Genomic DNA, 24,985 nt, shown 5'->3' on the forward strand with positions numbered 1-24,985 from the left:
AGACTGTCAGCATGAGCCGAGAATGTTGAGAGATAATAATAATAAGTAGTTGTTGTTATTTTATACCACTAAATTTTGAGGAGTGTTGTTCAGTATCAAAAGATAACTGGAATAACTTACTCATCTCCTGCTGTGCCAAGAATTTTTAAAAGTGAGGTTGACTGCCTGATATAGAAGAGTAATTTATATTAAGATTTCTCTACGTTCAAGTCTTTATTTCACTTACAGATTATGGAATTTAGAGAAGAAGTTGATATGTAAGATGGGGGTTTTATTTATTTTAATTCAGGCTTATGACTAACTTACAGAATAGAATTTACCAAGCCTCTTTGACAGATCAATGACTTCTAGAATCTAAGGGCTTTTTGAGATACCACCTTACTGTACATAGAAAAACCAACAAGATTGTACTTTCAGATTGATGATAGATATAACCTCCAATTACCTTGAATCTGAGGCTGCAAGGCGGAAGGACACTGGGATTTCTTCAGAAGGTGCTCTGGTTGGGCTGTGAAAGACACATGATTGAGCAGATGGCCCTTGTTCCCAGTTGCTGATCTGCCTTCATTCAAGAGAATGAAAAGATGCTTTAAAATGTCATACCCCGTTATGCCAAAGGCTGGCTTCTCTAGGGATCAGCCTCTAACTTGAAATGCGATGTGCAGGATGTTTATTAGGGAGCACCTTCAGAAGGGAGACAGAGGAAGCAAGATTGGGACAAGAGGTCAAGCTGCCATGGGGGCTTGAAAACAGCCTGAGTCAACTTTAAGGGGATGTCTGAGCACTAAAAGGCACCATCCGAGTTTCTCTGCATTGGACTGGAAGGGCTGAACCTCTATACTCCTACCAGACCCAGTCACTGGCTGGGGACTGCCCCAGGAAGGGCATGACCTTGGGCAAGGTAGCTGTGCAGCTGGTGCAATCCCTAGTGGGCTAGGAGCTAAAGGCTGTTGACTGATAGCGCTTCCAGCAGCTGAGTCCATAAGTCCCTCCTTCTAGGTCACTCTTTGTGGTTCATCACTGTGACCACCACAAGTTGCTAAATACTTCAAAAGAGATGAAAACTTGGGCTTAGTATGGATCATCCATTTTGTTTCTAAGAATGTTTTGGGAGTGCAAATGTGAGGATTCCAACCAGGGCAATCAGTTCAAGTGGAACTGCCTGAGCTTCCAGGAGACTCAAGAAGATGACGAAGTCTCCATAGAGCTTTAGGGAGGATTTCGTGAACCTCTAAATTATCCTAAAGTTTCTGGCTATGTGGCCAAATTCTAGTCAAAATTTGTGCCAGCTCAAGGTTATCGGAATATTTTAGGTTCTGGCTGTGAACTGCATTTCTATGACTTTATTTGGCTGAGATTAGACTTGACCACATCTTTCACTGCTCACTGAACATGAAAAAAGTTTTAAGTAAAATTACTATGGATGCAAGATTTAATTAAAAAAAAAAAAAGGATTTGGATGTTGTATTGTGAAAAGCCACTTTTCCTGTACCCTATTATTTAATTATAGGAGCTTGTAATCCCAGGTGATCACATTGTATTTCGAGTTTCTACTTTGAAGAATATGGCTTAGTCCCCTTGGTTTGACAGGAACATGCTTGTGTAGAAAAGAATTAACACAGCAGGCCTGTTACCCTTAGAAAGGCCTGCTTGCAAGGGTGGCCCCCGGCTGGCATATGAGCTTAGATTTCGGGAGGGTTCCCTCAATTCCCTAACTGATAAGAGAATTGGCTCTTGAGTGTCTAAGCTGTTTGTATAAACACCATGGTTTGTGCTGAACATCTGCTTTCCTTCAGGGTATCTGGAATTTTGGTACAGGCTTGGCAAAGTCTGCCTACATGACCAGCTTCCCCAAAACCCTTGGGCATTGAGTCTCCAAAGAGCTTCCTTTGTAGACAACATTTCATATGCATTTTCACAATTCGATGCTTGAGGAATTAAGCAAATGCTATGTGACCCATCTGGGAGAAGACCCTGGGATGCTCAAGTCTGGTTTCCTCAAACTTCTTCCCATAGACCTCTCCCCTCTGTCGATTTTGCTTAGTGTCCTTTCTCTGTAATCAGTCACAGCAGTGAGTATGACTACATACTGAATCTGGTGAGTCATCCTAGAGAATTACTGAATGAGTAGGGTGGTCTTGGGGACCCCAAACACAATGTTATTGTACATGTAATTAAATCATTTTTCTGACAGTCTACACATGTAAATCGTAAGTTCTCAATTATACTTTTTCTTTAAGCCAGAAATATACATATTCACTCATAAAATTAAACAGATGAAAGTTTTGTGGTTAATACAGAAGACAAAGGATAGATTTTTAAGGGCTAATATGGAAATAGCTATATTCACTGTTAGCCGTTTCCACAGGACTGATACAGACTGGGACCAAGAATCTGTATCCAAGAATTCTATTTTCTTCCTATAAGGAGTCCAGAAAGAAGGCGTCACTGCATCACTCCTCATCACCCTTTCCTGCTCTCCACCTCAATAAAGGGTGGGATGTAGCTCAAGCAGTATAACATAACGTTAGATGCCTATACATATATATATATATATATATTTTTAATGTTTATTTTTGAGAGGCGGGGAGGGGCAGAAAGAGAAGAAGACACAGAATCCGAAGTATGTTCCAGGCTTTGATCTGTCAGCATAGAGCCTTNTTATTATTAATTGGCATTTAAAATTTTTCTTAATGTTTATTTTTGAGAGGCGGGGAGGGGCAGAAAGAGAAGAAGACACAGAATCCGAAGTATGTTCCAGGCTTTGATCTGTCAGCATAGAGCCTTATGTGGGGTTTAAACCCACAAAGCATAAGATCATGACCTGAGCCGAAGTCAGATGCTTAACCGACTGTGCCACCCAGGCACCCTGATGCTTATAATTTTTAAAAAAGAGAAAAATCTCAAAACAATGGCATCAACTTCTGTCTTACGAAGCTAGAAAAAGAAGAGCAAATTAAACCTAAAACAAGTCAAAGAAAGGAAATAATGAGAAAAGCAAAAATCAATGCAATCAAAATTAGAAAAAGAGAAAAAAAGTCAATAAATCTGAAAGCCAGTTTTTTAAAAACATTAATAAATTGATAGACCTCTAACAGACCTCTAGCAGACTAATTAAATATAATAACATAATTTAAACTTATGAGTCAGGCACTACATAATGCTGTTTATATGCTTATCTTTTTATCCTACATAGTCCTGAAAACAACCTCTCCTGGAAAGTAACGTTATACCTACTTTTAAAGATGAGAAAATTAAGATTTATAGATTTTGGTTAAGGTCACATAGCTGGTAAAATCCAGAATTAGTCTTGAACTCAAGTCTATCTGACTTAGACCTTCACCATTATATTACATATAGGGCTATCCATCCAGATCCCCAGATTAGGAATGACTATCTTTTCTCCCAGCTGGTAGAACTATCTGCTGCTGACAGGTCACAGCTGCAGCCCTCGTTGGAAATTGATCTGAGCCTGCAGAGAACTGCCCCTCTCATGACTGGCTGATGCAGAGATTTAAATGAAAAGATCTTTTTCCTCAGTTTGGGACAATTACCAAACCTGTCTTAGTTCCAGAGTTCCTCATAGGATCGCCTGAGGCTTCAGTTGCAACTATATTGCAAGTCAGTTTCTCCCTGTGCCCAGAATTGCCTTACCCAATTCTTTACAGATACATCTCCCTAGAGGGATCCTTACTAAACCTCTGCACTCTCCTGTCTGTCTCAGAGTTTGCTTCTAGGGACCCAATTAAACCTCATATTGTGGTTTGCTTTTCTAAATAAAATGAAATATCAAACAGTTGTGACACATTAATACCATTATACATTTTGGGAAATAAAATAATCACATCAACTACTTATTTTCAAATTGTTCAGAAAAAAATGTTCTAGGGGCGCCTAGGTGGCTCATTTAAGTGATCGACTTCAGCTCAGGTCATGATCTCACGGTTCAGTTCGTGGGGTTGAGCCCCATGTCAGGCTCTGCGCTGACTGACTGCTGGCTCAGAGCCTGGAGCTTGTTTCAGAGTCTGTGTCTCCCTCTTTCTCTGACCCTCCCCAACTCATGCTGTCTTTCTTTCTCTCTCAGAAATAAATAAAACATTAAAAAATGTAAAAAAATGTTCTTTGTACTCCACTTGCAACTTTTCTGTAAAGCAAAAATTATTTCAAAATAAAAAAATCTTTAAGATTAAAGAGATTTTCAGACAAACAGAATGAGAAAGTTCATCCATAAGCTCTCTCAAAAAGAGAACTGTAAAGGATAATTGTCTACTTGAGGAAGAAGAGAATTGAATGAAAAAGAGAGGACTTCGAAAACAAAGAAACTGCTAAACATATTGTTAAATCTAAATATACATTGACTAGTTTTAAAAAGATTAAGCTTTTAAAAACAGTTAATAACAAATGGATAGCAAGATAGGGATACATTTTTCTCAGGTTTGAGAAGATGTGTTGATTAATTTTAGACTATTAAGTCTAAGATCTACAAAAGAAGAGGTATAGAATTTGTGAATTCAGACCAAATAGAGTGAAAGATAGAATAAAGAAAAGCTATCAATCTAATATGAAACAAGCAAGGAGGAAAAATCAACAAGGAAAAACATAGGTAATTTAAAAAATCATGAAACAAAATAGTAAGAATAAGACTTACTATATTAGTCATATATAATGTCTATACATATATATTTGCTAATTAGAAGAAATTGGATTAAAAACAATGCGGCCACATTCTGCTAATGAGAGATACAAGTAAACCAAGGACATAGAACGTTTGACGGAAAAGGAATTAAAAAGTTATTCAGCTATATCAGAACACTTTCAGCTGTAGGCAACTGAATACCTAACTGAAACAGGCTTAACCTACAAGGATGTTTACTGACTCATGTAATAAGAAATCTGGAGGTAGGTAGTACTAGGGCTGGTTCTGTAGTTTAATGATGCCATCCAGGACTTAGGCTCTATCTCTCCAATTTGCCATTCTCAGTGTTTCTGAGACATTGGGCTTCATGGTTACAAAATGGCTGCTGCATCTCCCATGATTACACCCCACTTGATAACATTTCAAAAAAAGAGGGAAAAATGATTTCTCCTAAGTGTTTCTTTACGGAGGAAGAAAATATTTTCCAGGACAGACAGCATACTTCCCCTTATATCTCTTTGCCCACTTGGGTCACATGACCATGTTTAAACCAATCCCACTAGAAGGTAATTAGATGACTAAAACTGGCTTAGCTAAGTTTTAGTAGGTCTGAAAGGGTACCTACTGTAGTGAGTCTGAAAGGGAATCTACTTTACCTAAGCACTTTGCTGCTGAGTATCTAAACAAAATTGCAGTTCTAACAAGGGAGAGACTGCCCTTGAGTCTAACCAACCTACTCAAAGTGTCTGTCACACTCAGCGAGGGCCAACCAAATTAAAGTGGTCATAGCAATGTTAATATAAAACAAATGGACTTTTAAGGCAATGAGAATCAATAAAGGAGAAAGACAGGCATACATTAATGATGAAAAGGAACAATTCACTTGGATGACATAAAAATCTCAAGCCTAAACAGCTTTGAATTAAGTAAAAGCAAAAGAAGATAAGCACAAGGTGGCAAAATTACAAGAAGTGAACAAACCACCCACCACACAGGAGAGACTCCATTTCCCCACAAGCTCACTACCACAGCTTTATTATTGAGGCCACATAAAAAATACAATATGGTTAACTTGGCCTGGGGGTAGAACTGGACTCAAATGTAGGAGACAGAAATCTTCTCTGCCATGAGGAAAGGCAAGGCCAGAGCAGGATGCTGCTGTGAGATACTGCCCTGAGCTGTTGACAGCCAATATTGCCAACAGCTGGAGGACTGGTTTATTACCCTGAAGAAGGGCTCTTAGCAGGTACAGCATCATGTTAGCTTAGGTTTGTATCCTAACGTGACCATTTTAAAAAATGTTTGTTTAGGGGCGCCTGGGTGGCTTAGTCGGTTAAGCGTCCGACTTTTGCTTAGGTCATGATCTCGCGGTTCGTGGGTTCGAGCCCCGCGTCGGGCTCTGTGCTGACTGCCAGCTCGGAGCCTGGAGCCTATTTCAGAGTCTGTATTTCCCTCTCTCTCTGACCCTGCCCTGCTCACGCTGTCTCTCTCTCTCTCTCTCTCTCTCCTAGAAATAAATAAAAATATTTTTAAAAATGTTTATTTATTTTTGAAAGAGAGTGCATGGGGGAGGGGCAGACGGAGAGGGAGAGAATCCTGAGCAGGGTCCGCACCGTCAGCACAGAACAGGATGCAGGGGTCCATCTCACAAATCATGAGATCATGCCTGAGCAGAAACCATGGGCTGGTCACTTAACCGACTGAGCCACCCAGGCACCCCCCCAGCTTGACCATTTACTAGCTGTGTGAAGCTGGGGCAAGTATTTAACCTTCCTGCACCTCAGTTTCCTCATAGTCAGATGGAATTGATATTAATTTTCTTAAAGATTGTTGTATTAATAATATAATGACAGAAAAATGCCAAAGACTGCTAAGTAAAAGAAGCAAATGTGTATAGTACCTAAAATTTTTAATAAATGCATGTAGTATTTATAGAAAAGTGTATGCTGTAAACCATCGACAGCATCAGAGTTTGGTTGTTATTTCATGCATCAGGTATGCCTATTGTGATGAGATTTTTTGAAGCATCATGTGTTTGTTTTCATAAACAATTACTTAAGGTAATAACTGCGCTCTTTACATTCAGCAGTAAAATTAGGATATAGAACAACAAAAGTAAAAAGGAACTTATTAAAATCTTCCCTAGAGGGGTGGGAAAACAAACAGATCACAGAGAAGAATAGGAATCAATACCGCATAAGACTTACAAACCATAGGAAAACAATGGAGCTTCCTGCAAGGAACATCAGCAGCAAACTATTAGTAGCCAGAATTTTTAGAACTTAGATATTGATAAGAGAAAGAAGCAAGCCATTTAGAGAAGAAGAAACTCATATGACTGATAAATACATGCAAAGATATATATTCTCACTAGTAACTGGGGAAATGCAAATTAAATCTGCAGTAAGGTGCCAACCCGCAGGCATCCCATGTGGCATTCACCAATACTTAACATGGTCAGCCTTTTACAATGCTGGCAATATTTTTTAAGGATGCAAAAACACATACTCTTTGACCTAGCAGTTTCACTCATGGATAAATACCAAGAGAAAACCGTCTACATATCTACTAGAGATTTGTAGAAGAATGTAGCAGCAATCTAAGCGGTCAATAATATACTTAAGTAACTACTGATAACTATTTGGGGACAATATGGGAGGAAAAGTGGGCAGAGTGGTATGAGCTAAATCCTCATCTGTCATATCAGGAAATCACTAGTGTGTAAAGTAAGAAGTCAAGATGTGACCAAATAATATTTGAGAAAAAACAGCAGAAGAAACTGCTAAAGGTTAAAAGCCATAAATCTGGAGAACTAGGGAGGATATGGGGCAAGAGACTGCTCAGGTTTTTTATAAACTTTAATAAGAGTCCAAAAAAATTTGTATGTCTTATATCTTAAGACATCCATTCATCTGAAAAACTACCAAAGAAATTAAATGGGGGGCGNAATGCTTGCCAGTGAAAATCAGGACAATTGAGATTGGGGAGACTGTTGTTTTTACTGCAAGACTTTTGGAATCATTTGATTTTATGTAACCACTTTCATGTATTTCCTTAGTAAAAACAATTCTTCCTTAAACTTCCTTAAAAGTAAAATAAAATAAAAATAGATTATATATTATTACTTCCTAATATTTCCTTAAAAGTAAAATAAAATAAAAATAGATTATATTAAAAATAATAAATACTGTAAATTCATCATTTCTTAATTATTTTACTACATTTTATTGTCTATATTTGAGTTATTTCTGTCTATTATATCTGTATGGTAAAGTATTATATAATAGTGTGTTACAGTTTACCTCTTCCCAACTCTGCATTCAGTGATATCATATTGGAATTCAATTCAGCCATAGTGGGATTATTTACACCATAGAATTGGCAAACACTACAAATCAGGGCTTGAATTATTGTTCTGTTAATTGTCTAGACTTAAGAAAACAATGGAAAGATGTTAATAAGGCAGATTAAATTGAAATGTTTCTCATGTCTGCATCCATTACATTTATTTTATTTTATTTATTTTTGAGAGAGAGAGCAAGCATATGCAAGTAGGGGAGGGGCAGAGAGGAAGGGGGACAGAGGTCAGAACCGGGCTCTGCATGCACAGCAGAGAGCCCAATGTGGGGCTCAAACCCATGAACTGTGAGATCCTGACCTGAGCCAAAGGTATACGCTTAACCGCCTAACTGACTGAACCACCCAGGGGCCCCTGCATCCATCACATTTTAAAGAGCACCAAGGAAGAAATAATCTTCCAGCATTTGAAAACTATTATCCAATCCAGCATAGAAGAAGCTCATGTCAGTGACAGATAAGAGTTCTGAAATATGTCTTCCTTGTTTCATTTTCATTTCACTTAATGTAAACAGAAGCATCAACCAACTTTATGTAAGAATTACACTCTTTCATAATTGGAACCATACACTGGCTACAAACATAAGAGTTGGGCAAAAATCTTTGAAATGTTCTGTGAGGATCAATTATTTGAAATTTACATTAAAGAGTATTGTATATTTTATTATTATTTGCAAATTATGTGCTATACAATGTTTATACCCACAAAATGTATAATAAACCAAAATGTACATGCAATTTTTTTTTCTCCAGAGAGCTGGTTGTTCAATATTTAACAGCATGTCACTGGTGGAGGTCACATGTTTGAAATGGGAATAAAATATTGTATGTTTTTCTTTTAAAATATGATCTAGAGTGTATTCTTTCTGAGAGTTAATGCCCGTCTTGAGACATGCATGCGTATCTGATTCTGTGGCCAGGAAAGACTGTTGCTTTGCTTTACTGTTCACCTCACACAGACTTGGAAGATTTAGACTGCTCTGGACTCTTCTGCAGAATCCTCCCTCTACTTCCCCCTCAGTGATACTATTAGTGAACCTCAATGACTCCCATTTGGGAAAAAGTACCGTAGGAGATTACTATGCTGGAGGAGTGAGGGGTATTAGGGACTTACCCTGTGGAAGTTCGAAGAACACAAAGCTTCTGAAAGGGACCTGAATACCGGGAGTGCGGCCAGAAACTGGGTGTGTCCATCCGGTTACTCCCCGGTTACTCCCCGTGAGGACTGAATTTGGAGTGCTAACAGAGGGTGGCTTGCCTTCTTTCTGATGTCATATCCTATGTTAAGGAACCAGGCCAGGAGCCTCAGGACCAAAGTGAGGTGGAGAGATGGGCATGAGGTGCTCATAACTCACTGATTCAAGAGAGGGGAAAGCCACCCTTTTCCCAAAATACATTTCAATGGGAGAAGTGGGGACTTGATGCTTGTTTGTAGAGAAGTTGAAAGGAGAAATTTAGATGAAATAGAGAAAGGGAAGTTAGCCCCAAAATGCAGATGTGGGTTGTAATATCAAGATCAGCTGTAGCTATGAGGGATGTTGACCAAGAAAAGAGGCAGAACAGAATTATAACAAAAGCATTTATTTGGGGTCTTAAAATTTCAATTCTGGGTACACCGATTTGGGCAGCACCCCAAATAGAGTTTACCTGAGGAGCAAAACTCTGGGGTTTTCAAAGACAAAGCACGGAGTGTTGTGTATGTTGTTTACAAAGAATTCTGATTGGTGTTGGTGGCAGAAAACCAGTCTTGGTTAAACCTTATTGGCTACTCAGCCTATCTCAGGGCAAAAGTCAGTTATGTAGGAAGTCTGTAGGTGTGCAGAGTCCATGGAGTATTTGTGGTTTGGCTTAGTTCAGAAGTTCCACCCAGTGAGGACGGGCATCAGGCCCACCTCCTTAGTGGTCTCCCAGCTCCATTTTATTTATTTATTTATTAATGTTTTTTTTATTTACTTCTAGGGGAGAGAGAGAGAGACAGCGTGAGCAGGGGAGGGTCAGAGAGAGAGGGAGTCACAGACTCTGAAACAGGCTCCTGGCTCTGAGCTGGCTGTCAGCACAGAGCCCGACGCGGGGCTCGAACCCACGAACCGCGAGATCATGACCTAAGCAAAAGTCGGACGCTTAACCGACTAAGCCACCCAGGCGCCCCTCCCAGCTCCATTTTAAAACCCCTGACATAATGACTCCATTTCATTTCACCTGTCACATTGGTAGGGACATAGCCACTTCCATGTTGGTCACCCCCACTTCCCTCCCAGGCCCTGAGAGGACATTTGCTTCCTAGGAAGGAAATGAGTTTAAGGAGATAGAGAATCAAGAGAGGATAAGCACACAGTGGGAGGGGATAGTGTACAGGCTCAACAAGTGAATAGGGACAAAACCATTTAGGAGAAAAGACAAGTACTTCAGAGGCTGTTGATGAGCAGAAATTTGCTTTTCTTAGAATTTTCTTTCCTTGGTTTTTAAGACATGCCATCCTGATCCTCTGGTAACTCCTTCCCTGTCCACCCAGGGTTGATGAACAGGCCCTGAGTCTGAGCAGCCATCAGGCACTGCTGATAATTAAAGAAATTCTGTTGTTATTGTTTTTTTTAAGAGAGAGAGAGAGAGAGAGCAGTGGTGAGAGGGGCAGAGGGAAAGAGAATCTTGAGCAGGCTTCACACTCAGCACGGAGCCCGATGCAGGGCTCCATCTCACGACTGTGAGATCATGACCTGGGCTGAAATCAAGAGTCAGACGCTTAACTGGATGAGCCACCCAGGTGCTCCAAATTCTTGAAAGAAATCCAGAGATAGCCAGTTAAAAATTCCACTATAAGTCAATGATTTCAGTTTCACTCTCTTTTTTGTAAAATTAAAATGTAAGGAAAAAAGGTAAACTGCCCAGTTCTGGAATCCCAAACTTTGGGGAAAGAAGGGTGCTGCTTCTAGTTGTTGTTTGGGGTGAGACACCCTGGGGCAAGCCATCACCACGGTGTGGCTGGGAGCTATGCCTGGCCCTTCTGTGTCCTTCCCACCTCCCCTGCTGGAGTCCGGGGAGTGTTGGACTGGATGATGTGCGCCACCTGCAGGTAGAAACCTGGAGGCAAGAGAAAACACCTGTCCACAGTTCAGCATTATTACTGAGCAGGAATAAAAGTCCCGTCAGTAATCTCCTTTGGCCCATCCTTGGTTCTCTTCACCCTGAAATTTAGTTTCCTTGTGAATAAAATACGACATTTGAGGTCCAGCCCTGTGGGGGAAACGGCTCTCATTTTGGCTGTGCCTGAGACCTCACCACCTCCTTCAGGAAGCAAACAAAACAGAATCCCCCAGGGAGAACCCCCCCCACAGGTTCCCACCAACAGTCAGAATCACCTACTTCCTTTTTCTTAATTTTTTTACATTTATTTTTTTATTTTAGGGAGAGAGAGAGTGTGTGTGAGCGAGGGAGGGGGCAGAGAGAGAGAAAGAGAGAATTTAAGCAGGCTCCATGCTCAGTGCAGAGCCTGACACAGAGCTCGATTCCACCACCCTGGGATCATGACCTGAACCAAAATCACGAGTCGGATGCTCAAAGTACTGAGCCACCCAGGCGCCCCCATAGTCACCTTCCTCTGTTCTCCATCTCTTCAGTGGGTGCAGTGGGAAAAGTGTTCCCTTCCTGAGGTTAATGCCTCCAGAACCCCCTCCCACCTTCTCTCACAACCTGTATTTTCAACCATCCCTTCCCTTTGTTCCATAACTGTTTAAATATGCCTAAGACTCTGCCATCTTAAAAATATGTTTTTAAGCCAGAAAACAAAAACAACAGTTCCCTGAGCCTAAAACCCCTTATGTTGCTGCCTAACTCCTTCACAGTCACACTTCTGGAAAGAGTGGACAATGCATGCTGCTTCCACTTCTTTCCCTTCCTTTCAGTTCTCTGTCCACTGCCATGTCCCTCTCCCGCCTCCTCACCAGGAGACAGTGCTTGTGGTCCCTGCTCACGAGACACTTCTCTTATTTTTTTTTAATTTTTTAACGTTTATTTATTTTTGAGACAGAGAGAGACAGAGCACGAGCTGGGGAGGGGCAGAGAGAGAGACAGAGAGACACAGAATCTGAAACAGGCTCCAGGCTCTGACCTGCCAGCATAGAGCCCGACGCGGGGCTCGAACCCACGGACCGCGAGATCATGACCTGAGCTGAAGTTGGACGCTTAGCCGACTGAGCCACCCAGGCGCCCGAGACACTTATCTTATATGAGGTATTGGTGGTATTAGAATGATAACTGCTCCTTCTCACTTGACACCCTCTTTTATTTATTTTTATTTTATATTTTATGTTTATTTACTTATTTTGAGAGAGAGAGAGAGAGAGAGGGAGGGAGAGAGAAAGAATCCCAAGCAGGCTATGCGCTGTCAGCACAGAGCCCAGTGTAGGGCTTGAACCCATGAAACTGTGAGATCATGACCTAAGCCGAAACCGAGAGTCAGACACTTAAGTGACTGAGCCACCCAGGCGTGCCAACACCCTATTTTATTATGAGTCAAAGATACATATATTGTTAGCCTCCCTCCCACATTCCTGGCCGCAGGTGGTGCTCCCATCTGGTAGATGCCATTATGTCTGGCCAGTTGCTTAGGTTGTCCATGAACGGCCATGGAGTCGTATTTGAGCATCTTCTCCCGCTGTCCACATATTTGCAGCTGTGGCTTCAATGTTGATTTGGAATCTCACTCTTTCTCAGAAGGTCCTCCTCTGCCAGCACCCTTATCACTCACTTGGGACACTACAGTAGCTACTTGGCTGACCTCCCTGCCTCTACTCCAGCTACTACACAGCAGCCAGAGTGATCCTTTACAAGTAAATTACATTATAGACTGCCCCTTCTCAGACCTCCAAGATTATCCCCTGTGAAAATTAATAAAGGGAAACCTCACTAAAATGGAGACAGGAGGCCAGAAGGAAGAGTTGTTTCTGCATACCACTCCATGTCAGTCACAGGCCGACTTGTCAATAACAGGCCTCAACAGAATCCTCAACTAGAGAGAGTTAGTTATCATGGAGAAGCCCCAGCAGGAAACTGAATACCCCAGCCACTCAGCCAATGACAAACTGTTAACCCTCTCCCCTGCTTTTGTCCAATAGCCTTGTGTGTAAAACAACCCTTCCCAACTTCCTTCTTCCTGTCCTCAGTTTTGTTGGACAAGCCAATGGTTTTTGCAGTGGTTTGCTTGTCCCGAATTTCAATTCTCTGCGATTCCCAAATAAACCAATTTTTGCTGGTTAAAATAACTGACTTTTACTTTTTGCATCAATACCCCTCGCATCCTTCAGCCTCAGGTCACATGTCACCTCCCCATAGATTCTTCCTGAGCCCCTACACTGGGCTAGAAGCCCTCCTCGTTTGTTTCAGGAACACCTGTCGATTTCCTCCAGGAGCACTTAATTCACAGTCATCATTCCTCTGTCCCCACAGCTGTGTGAGCTCAAAAGGGCAGGGACCATGTTTGTTTAGTCCATCTGGAGTGCATGTCACCTACTAAGTATTCCGCAAAGAGCTGTGAAGGCCCAGCCCTTCCTTTGTGAATTTCTAGATATATAATATTAACAGATCTGGGAACAAAATGCAAAAGAAGAATGCAAGGTAAAATTCTGATGATTGTTTGGGGCCTGTTTGGGGACTTCATTACACATTTTAAAGAGTCACAGTTTGCCAAGACTTTCTGTTTTCTCATAAAATGCCGGCCTCCAGCAAAAATGAAGCTGTCTTTCTGTTTGCGCAAGGTATTGTGCGTGACTCAAAGATGCTGATTTCGGCTGTGACTTGGATGAGTGGCACACAGTGCCCGAGCTCTGGGACCCCATGCTTGGAGTGGCGTTGCCCAGCATTTGCTGTGGGCCAGAGCTGAAGGTGAAGAACTGGAGAGGGGTGGGGGTGGGGATGGTAACCAGTTTAATCCTGCGACAGCTATTTACAACTAAAGGCAAAAAAACTAAAGACGGGGAGGAGTCTTCTGGGAAACGAAACCGAAAGGGGCAAAGTTAGCCGCCCTCTGTTGGGGCAGGTTGGGCGGCAGAGGCAGCTGAGCGGAGGTGACCATGGCTGTGCCAGGCTCCTTCCCGCTGCTGGTCGAAGGGTCTTGGGGCTCCGAGCCTCCGAAGAACCTGAGCACCAAGTTGCAGATGTACTTCCAGAGTCCGAAGAGATCGGGAGGCGGGGAGTGTCAGGTCCTCGAGGAACCGGGCAGTCCGGGGCGCTTCCTAGTGTTCTTCCATCCAGTGGACGGTGAGGGGCGCAAGGGATGGGGGTGAGAGGGGACAACCAGGGGCTTCCCCCAGGGTAAACTTGGGTCTGGGACCTGCAGCCCGGGAATCCTCCCGGCTCCAGCAGCAGCCGTGAGCGAGGGCGAGGGGCTGCGGAGCCCACGAAGAGCGCGCGGCGGGGGGGGGCGTTGTGCTTCTGGGCGCTCCCGGGCGCTGCCTGGAGGTGGCGGCAGAACTGCGCGAGTGAGTTAAATAAACGTGTAGCGCGGAGAAACAGAAAGGACTCGGCCGGCTCTACTCCCCTCATCTTACCCGACTGCATAGTGTGTGAGTGGCGGCGTTGCAAGTCCATTGCAGTTGTTTTCCACCTATTAAAGCAGCTGTTCTAGAACTCCAAAGGTTAATGGGAGCACAATGTTAAGGGAAGAGAAAGTTTCCGGGGAGAATCACATGTAAACTGATTCCTCAGGGCCCGTTCGATTTCTGATAGGGAGAATATTGGGGACGGCTCTTCAGATGGCAGCTGGCTGAGTGAACAAGTACAGGGGGCGGGAAAGCACAAGGCATCTTCAGGCAACGTGCAGGGCGCTCTCTGGGAGGTTTGGCTTCAGGAGCGAGTCTACTGACCCCTGTGTACAAGCAAGGTCTGAAGACGGGTCCTAAAAATACGTGCGGCCTTGGAAATTTAAGGTTAGGAAGGAGACGTCTGTATCTTACAAATCTTAGGCCTTCTGTTATTAAACTTCCTTCTTGTGAAACGGTGGGCAGGAAATTGCTAAGAGAGAGTTGGGTTGAGATGGTGGAGGGCCTTGTAGGACACCATAAAGCGGATGAATGCGCCCTCCCCATAGCAGGGGAGAGACCTGTCCAAATAGACTTTCAGGAGATAAATTTGGTTGGCAATTAAGTATTTTGACTTCTTTTGGGAGAGAGCTTGGAAATCTGAACTTTTAGGAGAGTCACGCGATGTTCTAGGTGAGGACCGGTGAGTCCTTGAATGCTGAAAATCAGCCTGGGGATGGAAGATACCTGTTTGCGTGCTGTTCTGGATTTGGTAACTGAGGTCAATGCTCTGAGAGGGAGGGAGGGAGAAAGAGTCCCCCTTTTCTTCAGTTATTTTTTAGGTGAGGAGTCATAGGGAATTTCTCCCAGTGTTTCTGGGGTGACTTGGAGGAGGACAAAAGTGCTGCCTAAAATCACATTGGGTTTAAACACAGAAAGTTATTGGAGGAAGAAGCCTGTGTGCTGCTGATCACAGGCAGAATCTCTGTGCAGGGTGCACGAGTGCTTCCCCTCGGTTTCAAGTGGTCCTCCGCCTGGGGGCAGGGGTGATGTTTGAGTTGGTCTGGGTTGGGAGTTCTGAGCTTCGTGGGAGGAAGTTCCTCCCCACAGGCAGCTGAGCGGCTGAGTTGTCCCTACTTTAGGAAAGGGGGAAGATAAGCACCCACCAATTATTATCTGCTTGTTCAAGACACTACCGGGTCTGTACTGAGAGGCTTGTGACCTGCTGTTCCCAGAGCATGCACTTTTTCCTTTGGACTCTCCTCGGAAGGAATGTGGACAGTCCCTGCTTCCACCTTCCTGTCGCTGGATCGGGACAAGTATTTGAGCCAGAGGAGAGGCAATGAGGTTTACATGAGAGAAATTGGAATGCTCTAGGCAGAGACCCAAAAAGGAAAGAATGAAACCCAGAGAGAGGAGGGGTCCATAACTAAGAGTGTAAAAGGCGAGGCAGGTAGAGACGGGAGATCTGTTAGGTTCACAGCCCTTATGAAAACAGAGTTCCAGGTTTTCCAAGGATTAATTTCACCAAGGAATGTGGAGAGGGAAGCTGCGTAATGTAAGTCAAGTCTCTTGGGTTTCATTTTCCTCGAGGAGTTTTACCACTTTGATTGTAACTGTCAACATCATATGAGCCTGGCCCTTAGGGACCTTCCTTCTCCTTTAAAATCCTGTTATCCTCAGGAGTAGTTCTCAAATTGGGATCACAGACCTCTGCATCTGACTCACAGCAAGCTAAATAGACACAGTCCCAGCTCTCTGTCTTAGACATTTAGGACAGCTCTGCACATTTAAACAGCACCCCAGGTGTGCTAAAGTTTGAGAAACCCTGTTGTTTGGTGACAACGCTGAATGAGCAAAAAGGGAAATGATTATACAAAGTACAAATGGCATAAAAATACTAACAGCGCAAAATACGATTTTGTGTTGATAACATCATTCTCTTCCAGCCCTGAAAACAGAAATGGATTCAGTCTCCCTTCCAGGCTTCTTTCTTCACATTGCCCAGCCCACTACCCCTACCTTCAGTAGTGGCCCATCTTATATTACCCCCAGCACAGACAACTCAAACTTAGTACAACTCAAAACCTTTTGTGGACTAAGGTCCCGGATGGGTTGGGTGGGGGTGGAGAGGGTTCCTATTCAGTTTCAGTTTCCTACCAGAGGAAGCACTGCCTCAATAACAGGTTGTCAGAAATTTGCTAACAATGGTTGACCCACTCTAGTGGGTCCTCGGGCAGTCTTTCTTTTGCAGGTATTCCTTCTACCCTCCACTCTAGGAAATGGCTTCAACAAATACAGGCCCACGGTGTAGCACAAGTTTATCCACATAGTAATATAATTCATATAGTAAGAATGAGCCCAACAGCACTTCCCTATAGAAATTAGTGTATAGCAAGCAGAAGTATTTGGAAGCTATATCTTATTTTTATTTATTTGTTTATTTATTTATTTATTTAGAGAGTGTGTGTGCACATGAGCAGGGGAGGGTCGGAGGTGGGGGAGGGGGAGAATGAGAATCCCAAGCTGACAGCGAGGACCTGACCCTGACCCTCTCAAACCCACAAACTGAGAGACCATGGTCTGAGCCGAAATCAAGAGTTGGATGCTTATCTAACTGAGGCATCTAGGCACCCTGCTGTATCTTACTTGTAAATGGCTCACTCAATTTCTGAAAAGTCAAGTGTGAATTGACTATAATACGATTTTAAGCCCTGTTTCAGATGCGTGCATTTTTCATTCTTTCTAGCCATCATTTGGCTCCTGATTATTTTCAGTCTCTTTGGGGCAAAGATACCCATCTCCTACGTACAATTAAATGTAGGTGGTCTAAAGTTAGTGCAGAAGGGAGGTTGTCTACAGAGGGTAAGGGTGGCTGGACATCAGAGTTTCAGCTCCTCCACCCCCCCCTCAGATTCACCTCTCCTTGTTGCAGATCACTTACTGATATTGCTAGTGCCTGCTCTCTTGAAACAGTGGTGCCGTACATATTGTGCACAATATCAGAACAGGCTTTTGTGTTTAGATGCCTCGATAGGACTCTACCAAAGTCTAAGGAATGATAAAAGGAATGCATCAAGAAGCCCACAGCTCTGGACAACTTGGCTTATAAAACTTGGCTTGTTGTCAGGTTTAAGGGGTCTTATCCAGTCCTCAGTTCTCACTCTAGCTTAGGACAGCCCCCCAGGAGTCCGTGTGAAAACCTCTTCTGTCTGATAAAAATGAAATTAGAGTCTGGCGTTCCTTCTCATGTTGTTTCTGGGGCTTGTTTTCTGAGTTAGTATCCAGTTAAGGCCTCACTTCTACCCCTTCATGGATGACTGAGGTGGGCAAGTTATTTAAGCTCCTCTTTATGAAAACTCCATATATCTTTGGCCTCTCAGACCATCCACATCAGACTACAACAGCGCCATCTAACTATTTTGACCACATCTCCTCCTCTAAAGTTACTCATTCCCTGTTTTCCGTGGCCCGAGGTACAGATTTTCCTTTTCTGTCTCTGGCTGTTCCTCGTAATTATAACCTACATTTGCATAACTCTTGTGGGTGTTACAGAATTCATTCACAGGCACTGCTTTAAAGGAGGAAACAGACTCAAGAAGTTAAGATATTTTCTCAATGTCACTCATCTAGTTTTAGGCAGAGCTGGAATTTGAATCCAAGTCTTTGGACTCTTATGTCCATTATTCAGTTTTTTCACTACAGCCCAGCTGCCTGGTATGCTAATTCCTTTTTTTTTTTTTTACATTTGTTTATTTTTGAGAGACAGAGAGAGACAGAGCACAAGTGGGGAGTGGCAGAGAGAGGAAACACAGAATCCAAAGCAGGCTCCAGGCTCTGAGCTGTCTGCACAGAGCCCGACACAGGGCTCGAACTCATAAACTGTGAGATCGTGACCTGAGCTGAAGTTGGACACAACAGACTGAGGCACCCAGGCGCCTCTCTCTCTCTCTCTCTCTTTTTTAAAATCTGTCCTATCGCTTCTTTTCTATTCCTTTTACTAGTGGATGTGAGGCTTGTACCACAGGTTAAAGAACTGAGTGAAACATCTTTTGCACTAGGCTCTTGGCCATTCTGCTCATGGTCACTCAAGTCGCCTTCCTAAAACACAGCTGTCATCATGCCATGTCCTAGCACCCAATCTTCACTGGCTCACCATGAGGCATGCTTTGATTATTTCCCCTCACTTGTGGAATAAATATTGCTACCTTTCTGAGTGCCTACTGAGCACCAGGTACTGCACTAAGTTCTTTATAATGTTTTTCAACACACAACACCCGTACAAGACAGTCTTCATTAATTACTTATTATAGACAAAAAGACTGAGGCTTTGTAAGTAAGACTTATTAAAGAACATGCCCAAGGTTTAAAAAAAAGTGTAAAGATGGAATTGAAATTCATATGTCTACTTGTTAAACTTTTCCTCTTTTCACCACACAAAGACTCGCTTGGGAAACTGACCGAGCTATTGAATGATAAGAATGAAGCCCTCTGAAAATCATGGAATAATTTTGTGGATAAAAATTGCTTGACAATTTTTTTAAAATTTCAGTTCGGCAAAAAGTTCTGGAGAAAAAGAACCATGAGTTAGTATGGCCAGGAAAAGGTACATTCAAGTTAACGGTCCAGTTGCCCACAGCCTCAGACAAGGTCCAAGATGTCTTTGAAGGGGAAATTTCAACAAAGGTAAGTCAAAGCATGAGTAAAAGGGAAGTAGGGTGTTCTGGCGAGGTGTGTGGGAAGGGAATCACAATATGGGGAATGCAGTAGGATGAGAAGTAGAAATTAAATTGGAGTAGAAATCACCTTACAGATGTGGAAGGAGTGAAAGTGGTCATGAGGCAGTTACGGAATAATGAAGGAGGGGGTGCTTTTTGTTTGATTTTAGGTATTTTTGGAAAAGTCAGAATTTTCAGATTATACTAAGGGTGGTTTGAAGATAAAAATTTGGGGGTTTGTTTGTCCTGGGTGCTTTTAACCTGGAACTTGCTCTGTTTGCTTTATTCTTACATCATTTTGAGGGGACAGTGATCCATACTGCATGTACTATTTCTTCGACTGTCAAATGGGATAGTGATAGTATCTACCTCATTGGATTGTTGTGAGGATTAAATAGACAGCCTCTGTAAAGCATCTGACCCAGTGCTAGTTAATAGCAAACTCAATAAATGTTAAACGGGGGAAAATATTTAGGGCTTACTCCATGACCCCAAACACTTGGTGTTAATTGGAGTTTCTGTTATCTGTGACTCATTTTTTACCAATGATTTGGAATCTAAGTAGATACAACACTACACACGAGCTGCATTCCACAGCATAATTGCCAGAGCTTTTTGTTATTGTTTCTATTGACCCTATGCCTCCAGGCCAGTCCCCAGGGACAGTTTCTCAATGTAAAGAAATTATTAGTAATTTATTGATGCTACTCTATTGTCTATTGAATTTCAGGAACCAGAGACCGAAGAACTTGTTGAAGAACCAGGAAAGGCCAAAGAACAGAGACAGCTGGCCTCCGCCAGCAGTTTTCCTTTCATTAAACGTCACCCCTGCAAGGGTCACCCTTCTCTACTTGATGTCACAAAGCAGGATGTGCTTAGCCTAGAGATGCCTCAGCCTGCATCATCTACATACTGTCCGCTGGCCAGCTGTGCTGAGGGTGAGCATTGGGGAAAACCCCTGAGATCTTAGGGCTCAGGTAGAGGGTTGGGAACAGCTCTCTCTGTGGGGACTGGGAGATAACCTTGCAATTGAAGGGAAGTGAAGAGGTACCAGGGAGATGGTGATAAGCCAGTCTTTAGAGCCTGTTGAGAAGCAGGGATGTGATGTGGCAGTGGGTGCCGTATGTGGCTAAGTCTGTTTCTGAGCACTGAGTGTGGAAAGTGCTGTCCTCTGGAGCCACAACAGGAGGGTGGACAAAGGCTTCTAAGTGCTGGGTGCAGGATGTGGGTGCAGCACCCCCAGGCCAGCAGCAGCTCTTCTCATCTCATCTGCTGTAGGAAACAGCCTGCAACCTAGTGGCTGTTGTGGACCCTGCTGCTTCACTTGTGTCTGGATGCTGGCCTGTAGTACCACCTTCCAGTTACTAAAGGAGCAATTAGTCTTCCTGGCTAGGCATGCTGTTATAGACAGGGAGGGATGAGGACGTAGGCTGAATGGCTGAGTGAGTGAGAGAAAGTGATGCATATATCCAAAATTTAGGGAAAAGGAATTCCAAACAACGTATAAATTATTGTCCTCTAAAACTGAAGTGATCTTGAGAACATGTTTAAATGTTTGCAACTTTCTCTTTTGAAAATAGCACTAGGCTGAGGGCTGCCTTTACTTGGCAAACCAACTGGCCAGGGATGTATATAGATTATTTTTATCTAACATGGCGGTGCTATTAAACCGTAGAATTTAGAATGCATGACTTTCTTAGGAAGCTCATGATTCATATAAGATAGAGATTTTTTTTGTCTGTTTAGAGTAATTCCTGCTCTCTGTTCTTCAGATATGGAACTGGCTTACATAACTCCCGGTGTTCATTGTGACCCCCTAAATTCTTATCTATTCTTGGAAAATGCATTATGTGTTGTACCCTCAAACTCAATTTTAGACCAGTAAGTGGTTTTATACTGGTACATCTGTAGCATTTCCTAGGTCTAGAATTTAATCGAGTCTGTGTTTCTTATGGTTTCATAGATTTTACCCTGGCTGTGTCTTAACTGTTTGGTCAGCACTGTTTCAGATTTGCTTATACAAGTATATTCTTAGGAAGAGCCATCCAGCCCCATCCCACCAATGGGATTTTCATCATCCTGGAGATTTTAGACTCATTTACTGAATGTTTTTACATGACCCAGACTCTAATGATAGTACCCAGCCAGGAAGTTGGGCAGTCTAACAAAATACTTAATTGAGCCCTTTAAGAGACATAAGAGGAGGTCCTTTGTTGAATGGTTACTCCACACTGAATCCTAACAGCGAGCCTAAGTCTAGGACTCTTGGAATTAATTGGAATGGTGTAGACATTTTTCAGAACTGAGCAAAATCAGGGTGGAGGGTGGTTCCCTAATAGGTTCCATATTCCAGGAACAAGGAGAACAGAATCCTGCCCTGAAAGTGTATGGGGAATGCACAGAATCCTGAAGTTGAAGATGGACAAGCAGTTGATAGAGTAAGGGTAGGTCAATCAAGCCACACACCAACACCAGGGAATGTGAGCCCTGAACTAATGTTTGATTCCCGGCAAAGCTGAGTTTGGCTGGGTCTGAAAGGTGGAAACCAGCAACTGGAAGAACCTGTAGAGGAGAGACATGCAAGAGCAGAGAAACACTAGCCCTTGTGGTCAGCAAAGTCTGGCTTTTTCAAGTCTATATTTCCAGCCTGACTCATTTCTAAATTCCAGACCTTGTATCTGATCTTCCTGTTGGAAAATATGTGAGAGCCACCATGTCTGAAGCTACCTGTGTCATCTTCCTCCCCCTACCCTTTCTTGCTTCCTTATTTCTCTTGAAGTACACAACCATCTGCCCATCATCTACTAGAAACTTCAGTCATCTCTCTTCTTTAAGCTTTCACAGACATCAGTCACAAAGACTTAATCAATGTAAGTTTTCCTCATCTATCCCTCCTTTATGCCAGACTCCCATTATTACCTCACAAATCCAACATGGCAGGAGTGCCCTGTATCAGGGATCTCTCTGTATCTGATGTTCTTCTCCTGAAATTTGACCAGCCCTTTGTACTATTGCTGAATCTCCTGCCATCCTTATCACAGAGACCCTCTACAGCTCACTCTTACCTGCCAACTGCAAGATAAAGTTCACACCACATTCTGGATGAAGCTGATTTTTTTTTGGCCTCACTTCTGTCTGTACATGAGTGCTCCTTGAGCTTCATCAGTTAGATCGTCTTTTCCTAAGAAGTTTGGCGCCGTCACGACACTCTGCCTGTACTTCTATTGCTCACCACCCTTTCCATCCCACTTCTCTCTATCTACACTCTAGAGAGCTTTCAAGATCCACTCAGCTTCCCCTTTGCTCTGAAGCCTTTCTAAGTCAGCCCAGTCGCCTTCTTTCTCTCTTGGATTCCTGGCTGGATTGTTGATGCTCTTCATTGGGAAGTTAACCAAGCCTCTCTGGTGATGGAGCTTCTAATAGTTGTAGAAGCTTATGTTGCTGGAAAGGCCCTAAACATTTGGTTAATCCAATACTCTTCATTTTGTAGAGAGACATTCCTGAGGTCACATGGCTAGAGTGGCAGAGTCAGGGCTTGAACTCAGGCAACCACACCCCTAGCGCAGGAGTCCTCCTGCTTCATGACATCTGTCACATTGAATGATAATTTAGGTTATTATTGAATCCTTAAGGCAATTTTTATTTGGTATGAATGTGTGTGTGTGTGTGTGTGTGTGTGTGTGTGGTGTTATATCCAGCACGTAACAGGAGTATGTGTCAGGGAGATCTGACTGGGGTAACAAACAACCTCCCAAATCATAGGTCAATATAGTTGGCAGCTGGGGAGTAGGGGAGTCTAGATTGCTTCATACAGTCATTCAGGAATCCCAGATTCCTTCCATCTTTTGACAACATTACTTTTGCTATGTGGCCTCCAAAGTCACTACAAGGGAGAATGGAGAGTCACATAAAGGAGATTTGTACTGGCCGGGCTTGTAAGTATAATGCACACTTCCACACATATTCCATTAGCTACAGAAACCTGACTGTGGGAAGTCTGGACAACGTTGCCCAGAAAGAAACAAAATGGATTCGGTGAGCACATAGCATTTTACTGTGTCATAATAAACCTTTACAAATGTCAGTTCCTTTTGTCATTTTCTTGTATGCCTCCATGAGAAAAATCTGTAAGTTCCTTATCTCATGTTTTGTGTATGCATCCCTCTGTACACCTCTAGTGCCTTGAATGTAATAAGGTCCCCAGTTGAATAGTCGTTCACAGAATGTCTAAAGATCATATATACATCATGCTGCACTGGACAAGCATAGAGTGAGACTGACCTGATGCAGAGATGGAGCTCACTTAGGGCCAACAATGGAGAGGAACAAGCTGGCTAGGTGGGGAGGGGGTTGCTGTTCAGTAAGCTTGGCATGTACTTACAGCTCTCTAGGCAGTTTTACTTTCTATGTGTCTTCCTTGGTCATTCAGCAAGTATCCTTTTTTCTCTTCGGGGATGAAAACGTAATACTTTTCAGAGCATAACGTGTTCCATGGGCATTGTAAACTATTCTTGCTTTCCTCCAGTGGCCGAAGCAGTAAATCTCCAATTCAGCAAATACTATTGAACCTCAAGTATATACTGTGTGCCAGCAATATAGGATGAATAAACATATCCCTTGCTTTTGAGAAGCCGAGTTCAATAACTATAATAAGGTGCTTGATAGAAGCATGTCAAATACTATGAAAGGCAGTTTCCTCAGAGAGACCAGGCAGAAAAGGATATAATAAAATCAAACTTAATAATAACGATGAACTGTTAAGGGCTCCATTTTATTTATTTATTTAAAAATTTTTTAATGTTTTATTTTTGAGAGAGAGAGACCAAGAGTTAGCAGGGGAGGGGCAGAGAGAGAGGGAGACACAGAATCTGAAGCAGGCTCCAGGCTACGAGCTGTCCTCACAGAGCCCGATGTGGGCTCAAAGTCATGAACTATGAGATCCTGACCTGAGCCAAAGTTGGAAGCTCAATTGACTGAGCCACCCAGGTGCCCTGCTCCATTTTATTTTTAATTAAATTAAGCAAAAAGCCTTCTAAAATCTGTTTGAGTTAGCCAAGAGAATGAGAAGGAAAGAGGACAATGTCTTAAGATGATTTACTTTGCCAAGATCATGATGATGGATTAACATAACATCTTGTGCCTCTTTTATCCTTCTAAAAGCAGATGTGTCAGAAGAACTGGAGAGAAAACTTTCTCTCAGTAGAAGATCAGAAAAAGTGGAAGATACCTCAGAAGAATGTGAAAATATTTCCTCTTTGGTTGCATTTGAAAATCTCAAGGCAAATGTCACTGATATAATGTTAATCTTGCTAGTGGAGAACATCAGTGGCCTGTCGAATGATGATTTTCAAGTGGAAGTAATACGAGATTTTGGTGTTGCTGTAGTCACCTTTCCAAAATGTATAGGTAAGATCAAGTGATGCTGTATTTGCCAATCTTTCTTTGTGCCACACTTTGGGATTTGAGACACCAAGCTAATGGAATGTCTTTGAAAGTTGGACTCTTTCTAGTAGCTAGTAAGAGAGGACTCCAAGTTAATATAGATGCTTTTTTATTTTAAAAGAGAAGCAAATTTGTTTTAAAACTAAGTTCTGATATATACAGTAAATCAGACTTTATTGTATGAGTGGTGTGTGTGTGTGTGTGTTAGAGAGAGAGAGAAAGAGAGACAGAGACAGGTACTATGCTAAACTCACTACATGTATTAGTTTAATTCCTCTTTTCAGCAACCTTTTGTTTTCAAGTTTATTTACTTGGCGATG

At 42.6% G+C, this 24,985-nt stretch overlaps 1 protein-coding gene across 2 annotated transcripts in view; it reads left to right on the plus strand.

Moving 5' to 3' along the window:
* The first annotated feature begins 14,025 nt into the window (after window positions 1-14,025).
* PARP14 (poly(ADP-ribose) polymerase family member 14) overlaps window positions 14,026-24,985 on the plus strand; it is a 44,959-nt gene continuing 33,999 nt past the window's right edge. For both annotated transcript variants that reach the window (XM_077767610.1, XM_077767611.1), the window contains exons 1-4: window positions 14,026-14,245; window positions 19,058-19,191; window positions 19,954-20,161; window positions 24,387-24,629. In XM_077767610.1, coding sequence (XP_077623736.1) covers window positions 14,059-14,245; window positions 19,058-19,191; window positions 19,954-20,161; window positions 24,387-24,629 — 772 coding nt within the window. In that variant the 5' untranslated portion in view covers window positions 14,026-14,058. The remainder of the gene's footprint in view (window positions 14,246-19,057; window positions 19,192-19,953; window positions 20,162-24,386; window positions 24,630-24,985) is intronic.

This window comes from Crocuta crocuta, unplaced genomic scaffold (assembly GCF_008692635.1).
Source record: "Crocuta crocuta isolate KB4526 unplaced genomic scaffold, BGI_CrCroc_1.0 scaffold45, whole genome shotgun sequence".
Taxonomy (NCBI): Eukaryota; Metazoa; Chordata; class Mammalia; order Carnivora; family Hyaenidae; genus Crocuta; species Crocuta crocuta.